The sequence below is a fragment of the Triturus cristatus genome, chromosome 3_2, assembly GCF_964204655.1.
Source record: "Triturus cristatus chromosome 3_2, aTriCri1.1, whole genome shotgun sequence".
In the NCBI taxonomy this organism is placed as follows: domain Eukaryota; kingdom Metazoa; phylum Chordata; class Amphibia; order Caudata; family Salamandridae; genus Triturus; species Triturus cristatus.
In genome coordinates, this window is record NC_140584.1 from 166,928,312 (window position 1) to 166,944,176 (window position 15,865).

At 43.1% G+C, this 15,865-nt stretch overlaps 1 protein-coding gene across 1 annotated transcript in view; it reads left to right on the forward strand.

The window, feature by feature from the left end:
- The window catches only part of LOC146856963 (palmitoyl-protein thioesterase ABHD10, mitochondrial-like), a 178,234-nt gene extending 164,363 nt beyond the window's left edge, over positions 1-13,871 (forward strand). Inside the window, exon 5 of the mRNA XM_085647451.1 lies at positions 13,501-13,871. Within this exon, the coding sequence (XP_085503577.1) occupies positions 13,501-13,857 (357 nt within the window). The 3' untranslated portion in view covers positions 13,858-13,871. The remainder of the gene's footprint in view (positions 1-13,500) is intronic.
- The last annotated feature ends 1,994 nt before the right edge of the window (positions 13,872-15,865 follow it).

The window sequence follows — 15,865 nt, forward strand, 5'->3', positions numbered from 1 at the left end:
GAAATTGACCGACTGGAAGATTGGTTAGTAATGCCCTTGGATGAAAGCTATGAAAACTCAACAAGGAATTACGGGCTATCGGTTTCTGATATAGCTCAGTGTGGATCCTCCCATCTTTAGGGTACAGTCTGAGGTCCAGGAAAGGAATGGAGAAGTTGTTATTCTCACCAGTAAACCTCAGATTCGTATCCCGTGTGTTAAGCCATATAGAAAAGTCTTCGAGAGACTCCTGGTCACCTTCCCAGATGACCAGGATATCATCTATATAGCGTTTCCACAGTTTGAGTTGATAATGGAAAGGATTATGTAGAGGATAGATGTGTTGAGTCTCAAAGTTATGCATATAGAGGTTGGCCATGCTTGGTGCACAGGTACTCCCCATGGAAGTACCAGTGGTTTGCCAATACAGTTGTCCTTCAAAGCTGAAATTTTTTTCTTTAAGTGCTAGTGTAGCACATTGCATAACAAAGTCATTGGGAGTTTGGTCATCACGTGGATTTCTATCTAGTAGATCCCGTATTGTCTCCAAGGTGGCATCTTGAGGTATATTTGTATACAATGCTTCCACATCGTATGTAGCCATCAGTTGACAATTGGGATCAAAAGAGAAGGATTCAAGATACTGCAAGACGTGTTTAGTATCCTGTAGATACGATGGCATTAAGGATACAAATGGTCGAAGAAAGTGATCCACGAATTTCGATAAAGGCTCTAAAAGGGACCCAATCCCAGATACTATCGGCCTACCTGGAGGAGGTCGCTGATTCTTGTGGATTTTTGGGAGAACATAAAAGGCTGGTATTTTGGGATTTTTTTGGATCAGGAAGTCAGCCTCATTCTTCGTTATCCAGCCAGCCTCTTTCCCTTCCTCTACCAATGACTTGATTCTCAGCTGTAATCGTCTAGTAGGATCTAATGCAATGCGTGTATAGAAAGTGGTGTTCTCTAGCTGTCTATGGCATTCTTGTCGGTCGACCTCTGTGTCCAAAATTACCGTCGCTCCCCCCTTGTCAGCTGGTTTAATCGTGATCAGGGGATCGTTACCCAAGTTAGAGACACATTGTCTCTCTGAGTTGGACAGATTGCAAAATACTTTTTTGGTGTGGCTAAGGCCCAATTCATAGTCCTTCAAAACCGCCTTTTCAAACGTGAGGACTTCTGGAGGGACCTGTTGTGAAGTAGGCAAAAAAGTAGATTTATTGCGGAGTCCTGTATTTGAGCTCTCATCAAGTGTTTCTGTCTCTACATCACTAAAGAAAAAGCACAGACGTATTTTACGAAAAAATTCTGCCAATTCTTTATGGGTCATAAAATCGTCGCCAAGTTTTGTAGGTACAAAACCTAGACCTTTGGACAGAACACAGATCTCTAATTGCGTGAGTGATTTACTGCTCAAATTAACAATTAAGTTGTTAGCTCGCTCGTGGAGGCTGCCATGCTCCTCGTGATTCTCTGTTCCAACGCAGGATCCCAATTGACTCTGGGGGTCTCCGATGTCTGACCTCTGTTGCCTCTCCTGCGTCCTCTCCGTCCTCTGCCCTGTCCCAAAAAAGGTTGATAGGACGGGCCACCGTAGGGTGGGCCAGGGTGAAAAAGAGGGGGTGGAAAAGACCATGGTTGTGGTGGCCACCAAGGTGTTTGTTGATTCTGAGGGAAGGAATAGCCTCTGCCTCTGCCCCTGCCTCGCCTTTGTTGACGAAAAAGAGATTGGTCCGTATCCGAGTCCGTGGAATCACTCCACTCATCAGAGTTGGAGGTCCACTCATCCGTATCTCTGCGCCAACCTCGTGTACCTTTCTTATTACCCTTTTTATTAAGACCTGCCTGATAACCATCGGCAATGTAAGGATATACCTTTTCAAGAGAGAATCTATCGAGATCTTTCTTGAGTTTGTCAATTTTATACTTGACCAGGTCGTCTTTGATCTCGTTCAGATTTTTTGTAATCTCATCAAGCTTCTTTTTGTATACTGAGATCTGTATGCCTGATTTAAGCTGCGTTTCCAGAGATTGGATTTCGATGACTAGTTGATCAGCTGTCCCTTTACAAGTCATGTAACGGAGCTGGATATTCTACCGGGAAGACCATGGAAATTGAATAACCACACAAACTGTAACACCAGTGGGGTGATATATATGATCAAGTGCCCTTGCTCACTAATCTATATTGGAATGACTTGTCGCAAAGTAATGATGTTAATCATAGATGGTGGATAACATTATGACTGATCCTCATTGAATCAATGCCAGCCTAATGGTGTGAGTCTTGTCTTTAGTCTTGATGTATACTATTACACATTCAGATTTACCTCCACATTCTCTACACATGCTGGTCCGATTTTCTATCTCATTGGATACACCGTCTTTAATGTGCATCATGTACCCATTTACAAACAATGTGTAATTGTGATTTGGCATCTTGCTTTACATATGGAACTATATGTATGTATTATTTCCATCTGTTAAGCCACCTAATTTAGATGTGTTACGTCGTGGTGGCATGGCCCCGTTCTGGTGCAGAGCTCTCAATCACTGATTTATCATCTCAGTACACCGTGGGCATACTACCCATCTTTAGTGCGGCTGATGTCTGTGTGTTTTTTGAGCTTACGAGACTGCTGATACTGTTGTCTCCCGACTGTTGTCTCCCGACCTTTTATAGTGTAATCCACTGTTTTTCGAATGACCAATACTACATTTCCCGTGATCCCTTGCAACTCTTGATGGCATGGCCCCGTTTTTGATGTCGAGCTCCGTTTATGACAAATCAATCATTACACTACATTGTGGACACATTATTTATTTTCAGTGTGCCTGGATTGGCTTTTGTATTTTCCAAGTTCAAGAAACGGCGTACATTGTTGTATTCCGACCATGTATAGCGTAATCCACTTCTAGCTCTACGAATAATACTACATTTCCCTTGATCCCTTGCAACCCGGACGTTAATTGTTCCACTTCCGGGTAGACGCATTCATGAAGGTGCATGGGTTGATTTATAAACATTGTGAGACGCGCGGTCTCTCCCCCTTCGGTTGGTGCTCTGAATAGGACGACACGGATTAACTGAAGGTATTGGAGTGAGCGAGTGTGGGCAGCCGCCGATGGCTTGTGCGCTGTCTAGATAGAGTGATTATTGACCCTATTTGTTCAGTTTTTGACTGACTAAGCCAATACCAGCGAACGCATGCCGTATAATCTTTAGAGCTGGATGCCCGCGTGTAGCGTTATTGACCAACGCGTTTCTTTGGGATGCTTGGGTTACCAGGTTTAATATTGCATACTGACGAGTTTAATAGATTTTGCTCGTTGTATTATAACTCATTTTTATTAGCACTAGACCAAAATAAATTGGTCTGGCTATGTGCAGAACATATTAAATGTCTCTACATTGCTGATAGCATTTAATACACGTTATACACCCCAACAGCTACACGTGACTATGTAGTGACTGTGAGTTACTCGTTTTTGGGACATGTGGTTAATAAAGTTTTCACTTTTTTTATTATTGTCCTGAATATTGTGTACTGTGTAAATAACAGATTGTGCTTGTCATAACGATATCTAATGACAGCAAAACTAATCTATCAGTATATATGTCCATTTTTGTGCAACATGGGAAAACCATACTGAACCGGTCTTTTATCTTTCTAGTAATCTGTGCTCTGTAGCATCATTCTTCGAAAGGTAGAGGTAAACTAACATTACCCCTAGGTGAGTTCACCCAATACATCGACTTACCTGAATGATGTTTGTTTCCCATTTTTTAATCACGTGTGCAACACATGTCACGTGTGTGGTGTTTATTTTGGTGTGTGGAGGTTGACCTTAATGTTTTGGAAATGATACTGAATTTATTAACTATCTTTTTTCAGAGACACTGGACCGGACTGCAGCTGGTCCTGTTGTCATTTACACCTTACCAATGAGTATGGTCTGTAATTTATTTATTTTGGTTATACGAGCAGAGTGATAATATTGAGAGGTCCTGATGAATGCCGCGAACAAATAGTCATCTGGCAGAAACATGTCGACCACCAATAACTAGGATATTATTTCAATCCTAGATCACCTCATTTTAACTCTAGCTGATGGGAACTATTATTAAATTTGACTTTGTTACCCTGTAGCTAGTTTTATTTACTCACATTTTGTTTAAATTCACACTCTGCCCCTTACTCCCCCTGCCAACTTTGGTATCCCCATTAAAACACCTCACGCTCCTCTCTTATCCTTTTTTGAGAGTTGTAGCCCACACTGTATACCTTGCGGTTGCAGTGTGCAAGAGGGGACCCAATGATGAAGCATGTCACCCTCGGGTGAGTGAGGGTTCTCGTCTTTAAAAGAAAAGATTTCTTTTGCCTCCCTTCTTTACACACACTGATTTTGCCTTTTAGGACAGTAGCATTTCATCACTTTTAGTGAGATACATTCATTTGGAGTTAGTGATGCCTGATGCTTTGTTTTACTCCACCATTCTAACCCCTTAGTGTGATACATATTTAGTACAGCAATTGCTGTGGGTCTTAGTGTTTTTAGGTTTTTGATTGGTTCGATTGGTTGTTCTGTTGCAGTGGACACATAACTTTATCTGATTATTTGATGTTTTTCTAGCATTAGCCCCTGTGTGGACATGACTGAATACACAGGTTTGGCTTTCGATGAGGATACAGTACAGGCAATACTTGATACACCTAGCATCCTAGATACTCATATTTCACAGACCTTATCTAATGCAGAAGAATGGACGAAACTTAGTAACATCAAAAAACAACAAGTATGTACCATTTTGCATGCCGCCATTCTGACAGAATATCTTAGAGGGAATATAGCTCCTCCTGGCCTTATTGTATCTAATACCCCTAGACTATTTCTAGATAACAAAGTTTTTGTTACTAATTGGTCAAAAATAGCCTGGCGCTGTACCAGGGATTGGCTCGTCTTAATAATCACGACAGCAAAAGAAACAGCTGATCAACTAGTCATCGAAATCCAATCTCTGGAAACGCAGCTTAAATCAGGCATACAGATCTCAGTATACAAAAAGAAGCTTGATGAGATTACAAAAAATCTGAACGAGATCAAAGATGACCTGGTCAAGTATAAAATTGACAAACTCAAGAAAGATCTCGATAGATTCTCTCTTGAAAAGGTATATCCTTACATTGCTGATGGTTATCAGGCAGGTCTTAATAAAAAGGGTAATAAGAAAGGTACACGAGGTTGGCGCAGAGATACGGATGAGTGGACCTCCAACTCTGATGAGTGGAGTGATTCCACGGACTCGGATACGGACCAATCTCTTTTTCGTCAACAAAGGCGAGGCAGGGGCAGAGGCAGAGGCTATTCCTTCCCTCAGAATCAACAAACACCTTGGTGGCCACCACAACCATGGTCTTTTCCACCCCCTCTTTTTCACCCTGGCCCACCCTACGGTGGCCCGTCCTACCAACCTTTTTTGGGACAGGGCAGAGGACGGAGAGGACGCAGGAGAGGCAACAGAGGTCAGACATCGGAGACCCCCAGAGTCAATTGGGATCCTGCATTGGAACAGAGAATCACGAGGAGCATGGCAGCCTCCACGAGCGAGCTAACAACTTAATTGTTAATTTGAGCAGTAAATCACTCACGCAATTAGAGATCTGTGTTCTGTCCAAAGGTCTAGGTTTTGTACCTACAAAACTTGGCGACGATTTTATGACCCATATAGAATTGGCAGAATTTTTTCGTAAAATACGTCTGTGCTTTTTCTTTAGTGATGTAGAGACAGAAACACTTGATGAGAGCTCAAATACAGGACTCCGCAATAAATCTACTTTTTTGCCTACTTCACAACAGGTCCCTCCAGAAGTCCTCACGTTTGAAAAGGCGGTTTTGAAGGACTATGAATTGGGCCTTAGCCACACCAAAAAAGTATTTTGCAATCTGTCCAACTCAGAGAGACAATGTGTCTCTAACTTGGGTAACGATCCCCTGATCACGATTAAACCAGCTGACAAGGGGGGAGCGACGGTAATTTTGGACACAGAGGTCTACCGACAAGAATGCCATAGACAGCTAGAGAACACCACTTTCTATACACGCATTGCATTAGATCCTACTAGAGGATTACAGCTGAAAATCAAGTCATTGGTAGAGGAAGGGAAAGAGGCTGGCTGGATAACGAAGAATGAGGCTGACTTCCTGATCCAAAAAAATCCCAAAATACCAGCCTTTTATGTTCTCCCAAAAATCCACAAGAATCAGCGACCTCCTCCAGGTAGGCCGATAGTATCTGGGATTGGGTCCCTTTTAGAGCCTTTATCGAAATTCGTGGATCACTTTCTTCGACCATTTGTATCCTTAATGCCATCGTATCTACAGGATACTAAACACGTCTTGCAGTATCTTGAATCCTTCTCTTTTGATCCCAATTGTCAACTGATGGCTACATACGATGTGGAAGCATTGTATACAAATATACCGCAAGATGCCACCTTGGAGACAATACGGGATCTACTAGATAGAAATCCACGTGATGACCAAACTCCCAATGACTTTGTTATGCAATGTGCTACACTAGCACTTAAAGAAAAAAATTTCAGCTTTGAAGGACAACTGTATTGGCAAACCACTGGTACTTCCATGGGGAGTACCTGTGCACCAAGCATGGCCAACCTCTATATGCATAACTTTGAGACTCAACACATCTATCCTCTACATAATCCTTTCCATTATCAACTCAAACTGTGGAAACGCTATATAGATGATATCCTGGTCATCTGGGAAGGTGACCAGGAGTCTCTCGAAGACTTCTCTATATGGCTTAACACACGGGATACGAATCTGAGGTTTACTGGTGAGAATAACAACTTCTCCATTCCTTTCCTGGACCTCAGACTGTACCCTAAAGATGGGAGGATCCACACTGAGCTATATCAGAAACCGATGGCCCGTAATTCCTTGTTGAGTTTTCATAGCTTTCATCCAAGGGCATTACTAACCAATCTTCCAGTCGGTCAATTTCTAAGACTAAGGAGAAATTGTTCAGAACTGGTTCAGTATCATAAACATGCCAAGAAGTTGACAGAGGAGCTAGCTGCCAGACATTATCCAACACAACTGATAAAAAGAGCGGCCAAAAGAGCTCGTAACAACGACAGGGGGGCACTCCTGGAAACGTATACCAAACCGAAATCAGATAGATTGGTGTGTGTGACAACTTTCAGTAACCTAACTACAAATGTTGAAAGGGCCATCAATAAGAATTGGCACATACTTAACACAGGCAAGCTGACACTGGATTCGCCCCTATTTGCATTGAAACGGAGCAGCAATTTACAGGATCTCATGGTACATACACGACCAAGAACTGTTGTACATCACAACAGCCAGTCAACACTGTGGAATACTAATACTGTGATCGGTCACTTTCCATGTGGATCCTGTTCTTGCTGTCCCTTTACAAGTCATGTAACGGAGCTGGATATTCTACCGGGAAGACCATGGAAATTGAATAACCACACAAACTGTAACACCAGTGGGGTGATATATGTGATCAAGTGCCCTTGCTCACTAATCTATATTGGAATGACTTGTCGCAAAGTACGTCAAAGAATCACTGAGCATCGCAGTACCTTTCGATGCAAGAAATCGAATACACGTATGACAAGACATTACCTTGAGAAGGGTCACACGGAAAATGACCTTCAATGGGTCATCATTGACAAACCTCATTATGATGTTAATATGGGACCTTTGGAACATGTTTTATTCCGCCGGGAACAACGTTGGGTGTTCCGTCTTAAAAGCCATCTGAGAGGTCTTAATGAGGATATTCCCTGGGGCTCTGTTTAACTTTTCCATGTCCCCCACAGTGTTTCAATACATTTTTGGATGATTAACAACACATATATATGGGAGTAATGATGTTAATCATAGATGGTGGATAACATTATGACTGATCCTCATTGAATCAATGCCAGCCTAATGGTGTGAGTCTTGTCTTTAGTCTTGATGTATACTATTATACATTCAGATTTACCTCCACATTCTCTACACATGCTGGTCCGATTTTCTATCTCATTGGATACACCGTCTTTAATGTGCATCATGTACCCATTTACAAACAATGTGTAATTGTGATTTGGCATCTTGCTTTACATATGGAACTATATGTATGTATTATTTCCATCTGTTAAGCCACCTAATTTAGATGTGTTACGTCGTGGTGGCATGGCCCCGTTCTGGTGCAGAGCTCTCAATCACTGATTTATCATCTCAGTACACCGTGGGCATACTACCCATCTTTAGTGCGGCTGATGTCTGTGTGTTTTTTGAGCTTACGAGACTGCTGATACTGTTGTCTCCCGACTGTTGTCTCCCGACCTTTTATAGTGTAATCCACTGTTTTTCGAATGACCAATACTACATTTCCCGTGATCCCTTGCAACTCTTGATGGCATGGCCCCGTTTTTGATGTCGAGCTCCGTTTATGACAAATCAATCATTACACTACATTGTGGACACATTATTTATTTTCAGTGTGCCTGGATTGGCTTTTGTATTTTCCAAGTTCAAGAAACGGCGTACATTGTTGTATTCCGACCATGTATAGCGTAATCCACTTCTAGCTCTACGACTAATACTACATTTCCCTTGATCCCTTGCAACCCGGACGTTAATTGTTCCACTTCCGGGTAGACGCATTCATGAAGGTGCATGGGTTGATTTATAAACATTGTGAGACGCGCGGTCTCTCCCCCTTCGGTTGGTGCTCTGAATAGGACGACACGGATTAACTGAAGGTATTGGAGTGAGCGAGTGTGGGCAGCCGCCGATGGCTTGTGCGCTGTCTAGATAGAGTGATTATTGACCCTATTTGTTCAGTTTTTGACTGACTAAGCCAATACCAGCGAACGCATGCCGTATAATCTTTAGAGCTGGATGCCCGCGTGTAGCGTTATTGACCAATACGTTTCTTTGGGATGCTTGGGTTACCAGGTTTAATATTGCATACTGACGAGTTTAATAGATTTTGCTCGTTGTATTATAACTCATTTTTATTAGCACTAGACCAGAATAAATTGGTCTGGCTATGTGCAGAACATATTAAATGTCTCTACATTGCTGATAGCATTTAATACACGTTATACACCCCAACAGCTACACGTGACTATGTAGTGACTGTGAGTTACTCGTTTTTGGGACATGTGGTTAAAAAAGTTTTCACTTTTTTTATTATTGTCCTGAATATTGTGTACTGTGTAAATAACAGATTGTGCTTGTCATAACGATATCTAATGACAGCAAAACTAATCTATCAGTATATATGTCCATTTTTGTGCAACATGGGAGAACCATACTGAACCGGTCTTTTATCTTTCTAGTAATCTGTGCTCTGTAGCATCATTCTTCGAAAGGTAGAGGTAAACTAACATTACCCCTAGGTGAGTTCACACAATACATCGACTTACCTGAATGATGTTTGTTTCCCATTTTTTAATCACGTGTGCAACACATGTCACGTGTGTGGTGTTTATTTTGGTGTGTGGAGGTTGACCTTAATGTTTTGGAAATGATACTGAATTTATTAACTATCTTTTTTCAGAGACACTGGACCGGACTGCAGCTGGTCCTGTTGTCATTTACACCTTACCAATGAGTATGGTCTGTAATTTATTTATTTTGGTTTTACGAGCAGAGTGGTAATATTGAGAGGTCCTGATGAATGCCGCGAACAAATAGTCATCTGGCAGAAACATGTCGACCACCAATAACTAGGATATTATTTCAATCCTAGATCACCTCATTTTAACTCTAGCTGATGGGAACTATTATTAAATTTGACTTTGTTACCCTGTAGCTAGTTTTATTTACTCACATTTTGTTTAAATTCACACTCTGCCCCTTACTCCCCCTGCCAACTTTGGTATCCCCATTAAAACACCTCACGCTCCTCTCTTATCCTTTTTTGAGAGTTGTAGCCCACACTGTATACCTTGCGGTTGCAGTGTGCAAGAGGGGACCCAATGATGAAGCATGTCACCCTCGGGTGAGTGAGGGTTCTCGTCTTTAAAAGAAAAGATTTCTTTTGCCTCCCTTCTTTACACACACTGATTTTGCCTTTTAGGACAGTAGCATTTCATCACTTTTAGTGAGATACATTCATTTGGAGTTAGTGATGCCTGATGCTTTGTTTTACTCCACCATTCGAACCCCTTAGTGTGATACATTGCTATGGCTGAGTCAGAGGTATAGGGACTATCTGGACTTCCACTTTTCAGAGGAGGTCGTTACTCAGGTGATCAAGAGCTTGTAACTGGACAAGGCTCTAGGGTTGGATGGTTTGACCACCACCTTCTGCAAGACGTACGTGGAGAAGCTAGCGCCGCACTTATTAGCGCTATTTGAAGAGGCCAAGACTTCAGGCGTTGTTGCTGCCGTCCATGCGTGAAGCAATAATCATAACCTTGCTGAAACCCCGAAAGCCTGAAAACGAATTAGACTCATATACGCCACTGTCGTTAATAAATGTGGACGTAAGAATGTTGGCAAAGTTGTTTGTGAACCAACTACAGCCTCTGCTTCCTTTGGTCGCCTGCCCGGACCAATCGAGCTTAATCCCAGGGAGATCTACCTCCCACAATCTCAGGACCGTCTTTTCATTTCTACACTATCTCCACCCAGATTTGCAAGGTGCCGCGGTCTTTCTTCATGCTACAAAAGCGTTTGATACGCTTGAATGGCCATATTTATTTGCCATTGTGGGATGAATAGTGTTTAGCCCGCTGTTTATTAATTTGATTCGACTGCTGTACACGCGGCCAATGGCCCGACTTCAGTTGAATGGCCTTGTGTCGGCATCTTTTGCAATTTCGCGCGGTACGAGGCAGGGATGCCCATTGTCCCCATTGCTGTTTGCGATAGTGATGGAGCCACTGGCTGCTCGTATTCGGCAACATCACACCGCCAGGGGGATTGTATTTAGCTCTAGGAGCCTCTTAATTTCATTGTACGTAGACAACGTCACACTGTATGTCATAGACCCGACGTCGCACCTTGAAACATTACTCCAAGAGTTTAGTAAATTTGGCGCGCTCTCTGGCATTTCCATTAACTGGGCTAAATCAGCTATCTTTCCCTTAACTGACGCCACTGTTCCGGCCCTTTCCGAGTTCCCCCTAAAATGGGCAGACAAACCTGTTAAATATCTGGGCGTTTGGCTCAGCAGAAATATGCAAGAAATATGGGACATGAATTACAGCCGTGCCATAACTTGGCTGGAAGAGAAAGCCACAGCGTGGGCTAAGCTCCCGCCCTCCCTGGCCGGGAGAATTGCGCTAGTCAAAATGGTGGTGCTCCCGAAATTTCTTTATTTATTTGCCAACATCCCCATTCCCCTCACGCAAGACTTTTTAAAATCTATCAGCTCCCTGCTGGTAACACTAGTCTGGGCGGGTGGACAGGTGCGCGTCTCGTGGGACCTGTTAACGCTACCACTGCGACAGGGTGGGCTGGGTGCCCCAGATATGAAATTGTATGCGTGGAGCGCTCAGGCTCAATTTCTCTATCACTGGGTACACCCGACTCCATTTCAGCCTCATGTGACTGTAGAAACAGATGCTGCAGCGCCTGTCCCTTTGCAAGTAGCGTTATATCAACCCTATAGGCGTCCCAGAGATGGTGTAGACACAGTAGAGACCTTGCAGTGAGCATGGAATGATTTGCGGAAAAGAGCCAGTGCCCCTATATTGTATGCCCCTTCCATACCCCTGGCGCATAACCCTATGCTACCCAATATAGGCGACAGCATAAGCAAGACTGTAGCACAAAAATTGAGTCTGCACATTTTTGCAGACTTATTTCCTGGGGAGAGTTTCCGACCGCCCCCGGTCCCAGAGGAGGGTCAGACAGTGCCATTTCCGGACTTTTTATATGTTACAAACTCCGGGCCGCCTGCCGGTCATTACATGACACTTTCCCGAGCCCCCCGCAAGCCTTGCCTGCACTAAAAACATGCTAAAAACAGCCACTTCTCGCAGACTAAACACACAGATCTATACTCACATGCAGACCTCGGCACCTGTAACACAGCCCCGGACGTTTCTGGCATGGAATGAGGAACTTCCTTGTCCGCTCACGGACAACCAGTGGGTGTACTGTTGTGGTCAACTCACGGAGCTGTCCCCCAACTATAAACTTCGGGTAATAAATTTTAAGTTTTTACATAGATTTTACAGGACACATACTGGGTTTCACTGTATGGGACTGAAAGATAACGACAGCTGTTGGAGATGTGGTTTCACTGCAGCGGCCGTTTTACACATGGCATGGAGTTGTCCATGACTGGCGTCATTTTGGTCCAGTGTTTTCACTGCTATCCACCAGATAATTGCCATACCTGCTGACCCTAACCCCTTGCTGGGTCTGCTGGGATACGTGAGAGACACCCAGGTTAAGGTCCGTAAATTGCATGCTATGCTCCTTCTATTTGCAAAACGCCAAATTGCCATACATTGGGGTCGAAGGGGATTCCTTCTCCAAAATAATGGATTAGAGATGTAACGCTTGGCCACTTACAGCTGTCCACCTTCTGGGAGTTAATGCCCTCCACCTCCCGACCTAGAGACATATGAGAATCATTGGTACATGGGCTCGTGATCGTAGTGAGGAGGAAGGAGATGCACTGACGACCCCCATGGCTTTGTGATCTGAGGTGGGTGGCCTGGTTGGAGCTAGTGCCCGGAAGGGTAGATGATGACGTGGGGAGGGTAGATCGGAGGGAAGAGGATGTGGTCATTTCCATGCACAAGAATTAATATAGGTATGCGTAACCTTGGAGGGGTGGGTATGGATTTCCTGACATGATGTCACCTGTACTTTTGCTAATGGTTGTGATCATTTGTACTGTGACTAATCTCAATTCTCTTCTGTATTGCACAGTGGACTGAGCACTCGAACATAACATTTGTTATTGACATGAAATGCGGGATGCAGACATTTATGTCATGAGTATGTACTGGCTCGTTGGTTCTTTTTTGCAATGCTTGTTGCATTATATCAAAATGCCAATAAAAAGAAATAAAAAAACAAAATAAAAAAAACAACTAAGCATGAGTGGAGGAGAGAACAGAAATTAAAGATGGGGCAGGAGGACCAGGGTAAAGGAAGGAGGAAGGGCAAAGGCTATGGAGATGTTGTCTGTCTGTAATTCATTGTGTTGCATTTTTGATAACCCTCCATTATTGCGAGGTCTGTGATCTTTTTCCTCACAGACCTTAAGGGTATAGGGGCTTATTTACAAGCCACTTGTGCCGCAGTTGTGTCATTTTTAATATGGGGAAAAGTGACCTACCATTGGCGCAACAGGCTTGTAAATAAGCCCCATAATATTGAGGCCATCAAAGAGAGGGGTGAGGTGGGGGAGTGGAAGGTGTGCTTTGCCACGATTTCTTAAGAAACTATGATGTCACTCACTCCTTCCATATGTAACGCCTGTGTTTATTCTTGCCCCATCAGGTGAAGGAAGAAGCTGCAAGGAAAGGTTTCTACAGTTTGCCTACACCGCTCAGCACCACGGGCTTCTACAGGATAGGATACAGCTTCCTCCAGGAGGCGCAAAAGCACACCATCACACAGCGCCCCATCCCAATCACATGCCCGATCAGGATGCTGCATGGAATGGATGACACCTCTGCCCCATGGAGCAAAGCTGTACAGTTGGCAGAAAATCTTGAGAGTCAGGATGTCTCGGTTGTCTTACGTACTCAGGGTGGCCACACTCTAACAGATGATGACAGCCTGAGGCAACTGGTAGCCATTGTCCAGGAGCTCACAAAGACCATAGCCACCAGCAAGAGACCTCTAGCTGAATAAAAGAGCTAAAAACACCATGTTTGTGGGCATCATTTGGTGGCAGGGACTCTACTGCATTGTGCTAACACAGTGATGGGGGGCAAAGAACGAATGGCCAAGCGACTTTCTAAGATTGTTGTTATGAGTACACACTGGAAGACAGGAAGCCAATGCGAGAGCCCATTGAAGGCAATAAATAAGGTCAGAGGAGTATATGTAAGAGACTGCAAAGTAAGATCCATTGTGATGTGGACTGCTTGAATGAGGGACAATGCTTACCTGTACAATGCTACCAATGCAGAGAATGACTATGAAGCTGCTAAAGATGCTGTATATTTCTTCACTGAAAAAAACAAAGGTTAAACTAACATTGTAGTTAGCTCACAAAGTCACACACAACATAACATTTGAAAACCAAAAAAAAGTGAAATTCACCAGTTCAGTGAGCTAACTATAACTTTCACCCCACCAAGCATTGCTTAGGACTTCACATATTATATCACTCATGACATGTTAAATGGCGTCATTAATGACATCACTGATTACATCATCCAAGCTATTGCTAATCAAATTACTATAAACTAGAACTTGTGCCTGCACCAGCACTGCAAGATAGGTCACAAATTATAGTTAGCTAAATAAGCTATAACTGGCCCATTTCCGTGGTTTTTTAAACATTATTTCTTGTCTCATTTCAATGCCTAACTCTAACACCACTTCAACATTTGTTTTTATCAGTGAATTTCTATTTTTTCGTTTTTTTTAAAATGTAAGTTAAGGACCTAGGGCACAATTTAGAGTTTGGCAGTGTGCCTTCACCGAACTAAAGGTTCACCTGCCTAATTTCGAGTTGGCCAGACTTTGAGTATGTCCACAGCAGAGACTATTGTCTCCACCACTGACATACACCTCCGACGGCCCAACGGAGTATGGGCCGTCTGAGGTTTTGCCATTTGTCCATCCATCCGCCCACCCTGTATAGAGTGGGCAAACAAATGGCAAGTTTTCAATGTCCATCACCACCATGTAAAACCTGGCAGTAAAGGGTACTTAAAACTGCCAAAGGACCATCAAGCCCTGGTTGAAGACCCCTATAGTTAGGGGGTAATTGCTTCTTATATCCTCAAAAGATTTGTGATTTTGCTCTAGAAAATAAATTTAAAAAAATATTTGCTGTACGGCTCCGCCATGCAGACAGAGATGTCCGTCAAACCTTCAGTGCAATGATTCAGAGATTGCGGTTCCTGCCAATGCAAGAGATGTCCGCTGGGGCAACAGACATCTCAAAATTCGGCGGAGGTACTCGCTCAGGACAACAGCATACTTTACTCCGTTGCCCTACCTGGGTAAGGCCAGTCCCCTGAACTCTAAATTAGGCCCTTAGTACCTAACATAACTAACATAACTATAGTATCACTTTAACATTTGTTTTTCTGTGAATTTCTGTTTTTGTATCATGTTTTAAATTAACCCAGCACCTATCACTGCACGGGTGGTCAACCCCTGCTATGCACAAAGCTTGTCTACCAAACTGTACTATTTCTATATAAAAGTTACTATTATAAAATTAAGGAGCTGTTAAGTGACTGAGAAGGTGGGTAGGGAGAGTAAACAGACGTGGAAAGCTGTACTTCTGCAGGCATCTCTTTCTTTAACTATTTTTGGCCTTTTTAAAAATAGATCATGCCTCAAATGACTAAAAGTACATACCTCCCCCATATTTTAACCAATTGGTTTCATACATGAATTAACATTTTAATGTTCTTTAATTTCATCCTGCTCCTCAGAAAAGGCTTTAAAGTGAACAGCTCCTGTTCCAACAAAATTGTGTTCAGGAGTGGCTTAAAGAACAAATTACTTACCTTTGGTAATATCTTATCTGGTAGCGACTATCTAGCTGCAGATTCCTTTCTTTTGAATTATCCCCAGGCATCAGACTGGATCTGGAAGTTTTTTGTGAGCAGTACCCCTGCTCACTGGTAGGTGGGGTTGTTCGGTTTCATGTGGCATCGTCAGTGTCATCTGCCAC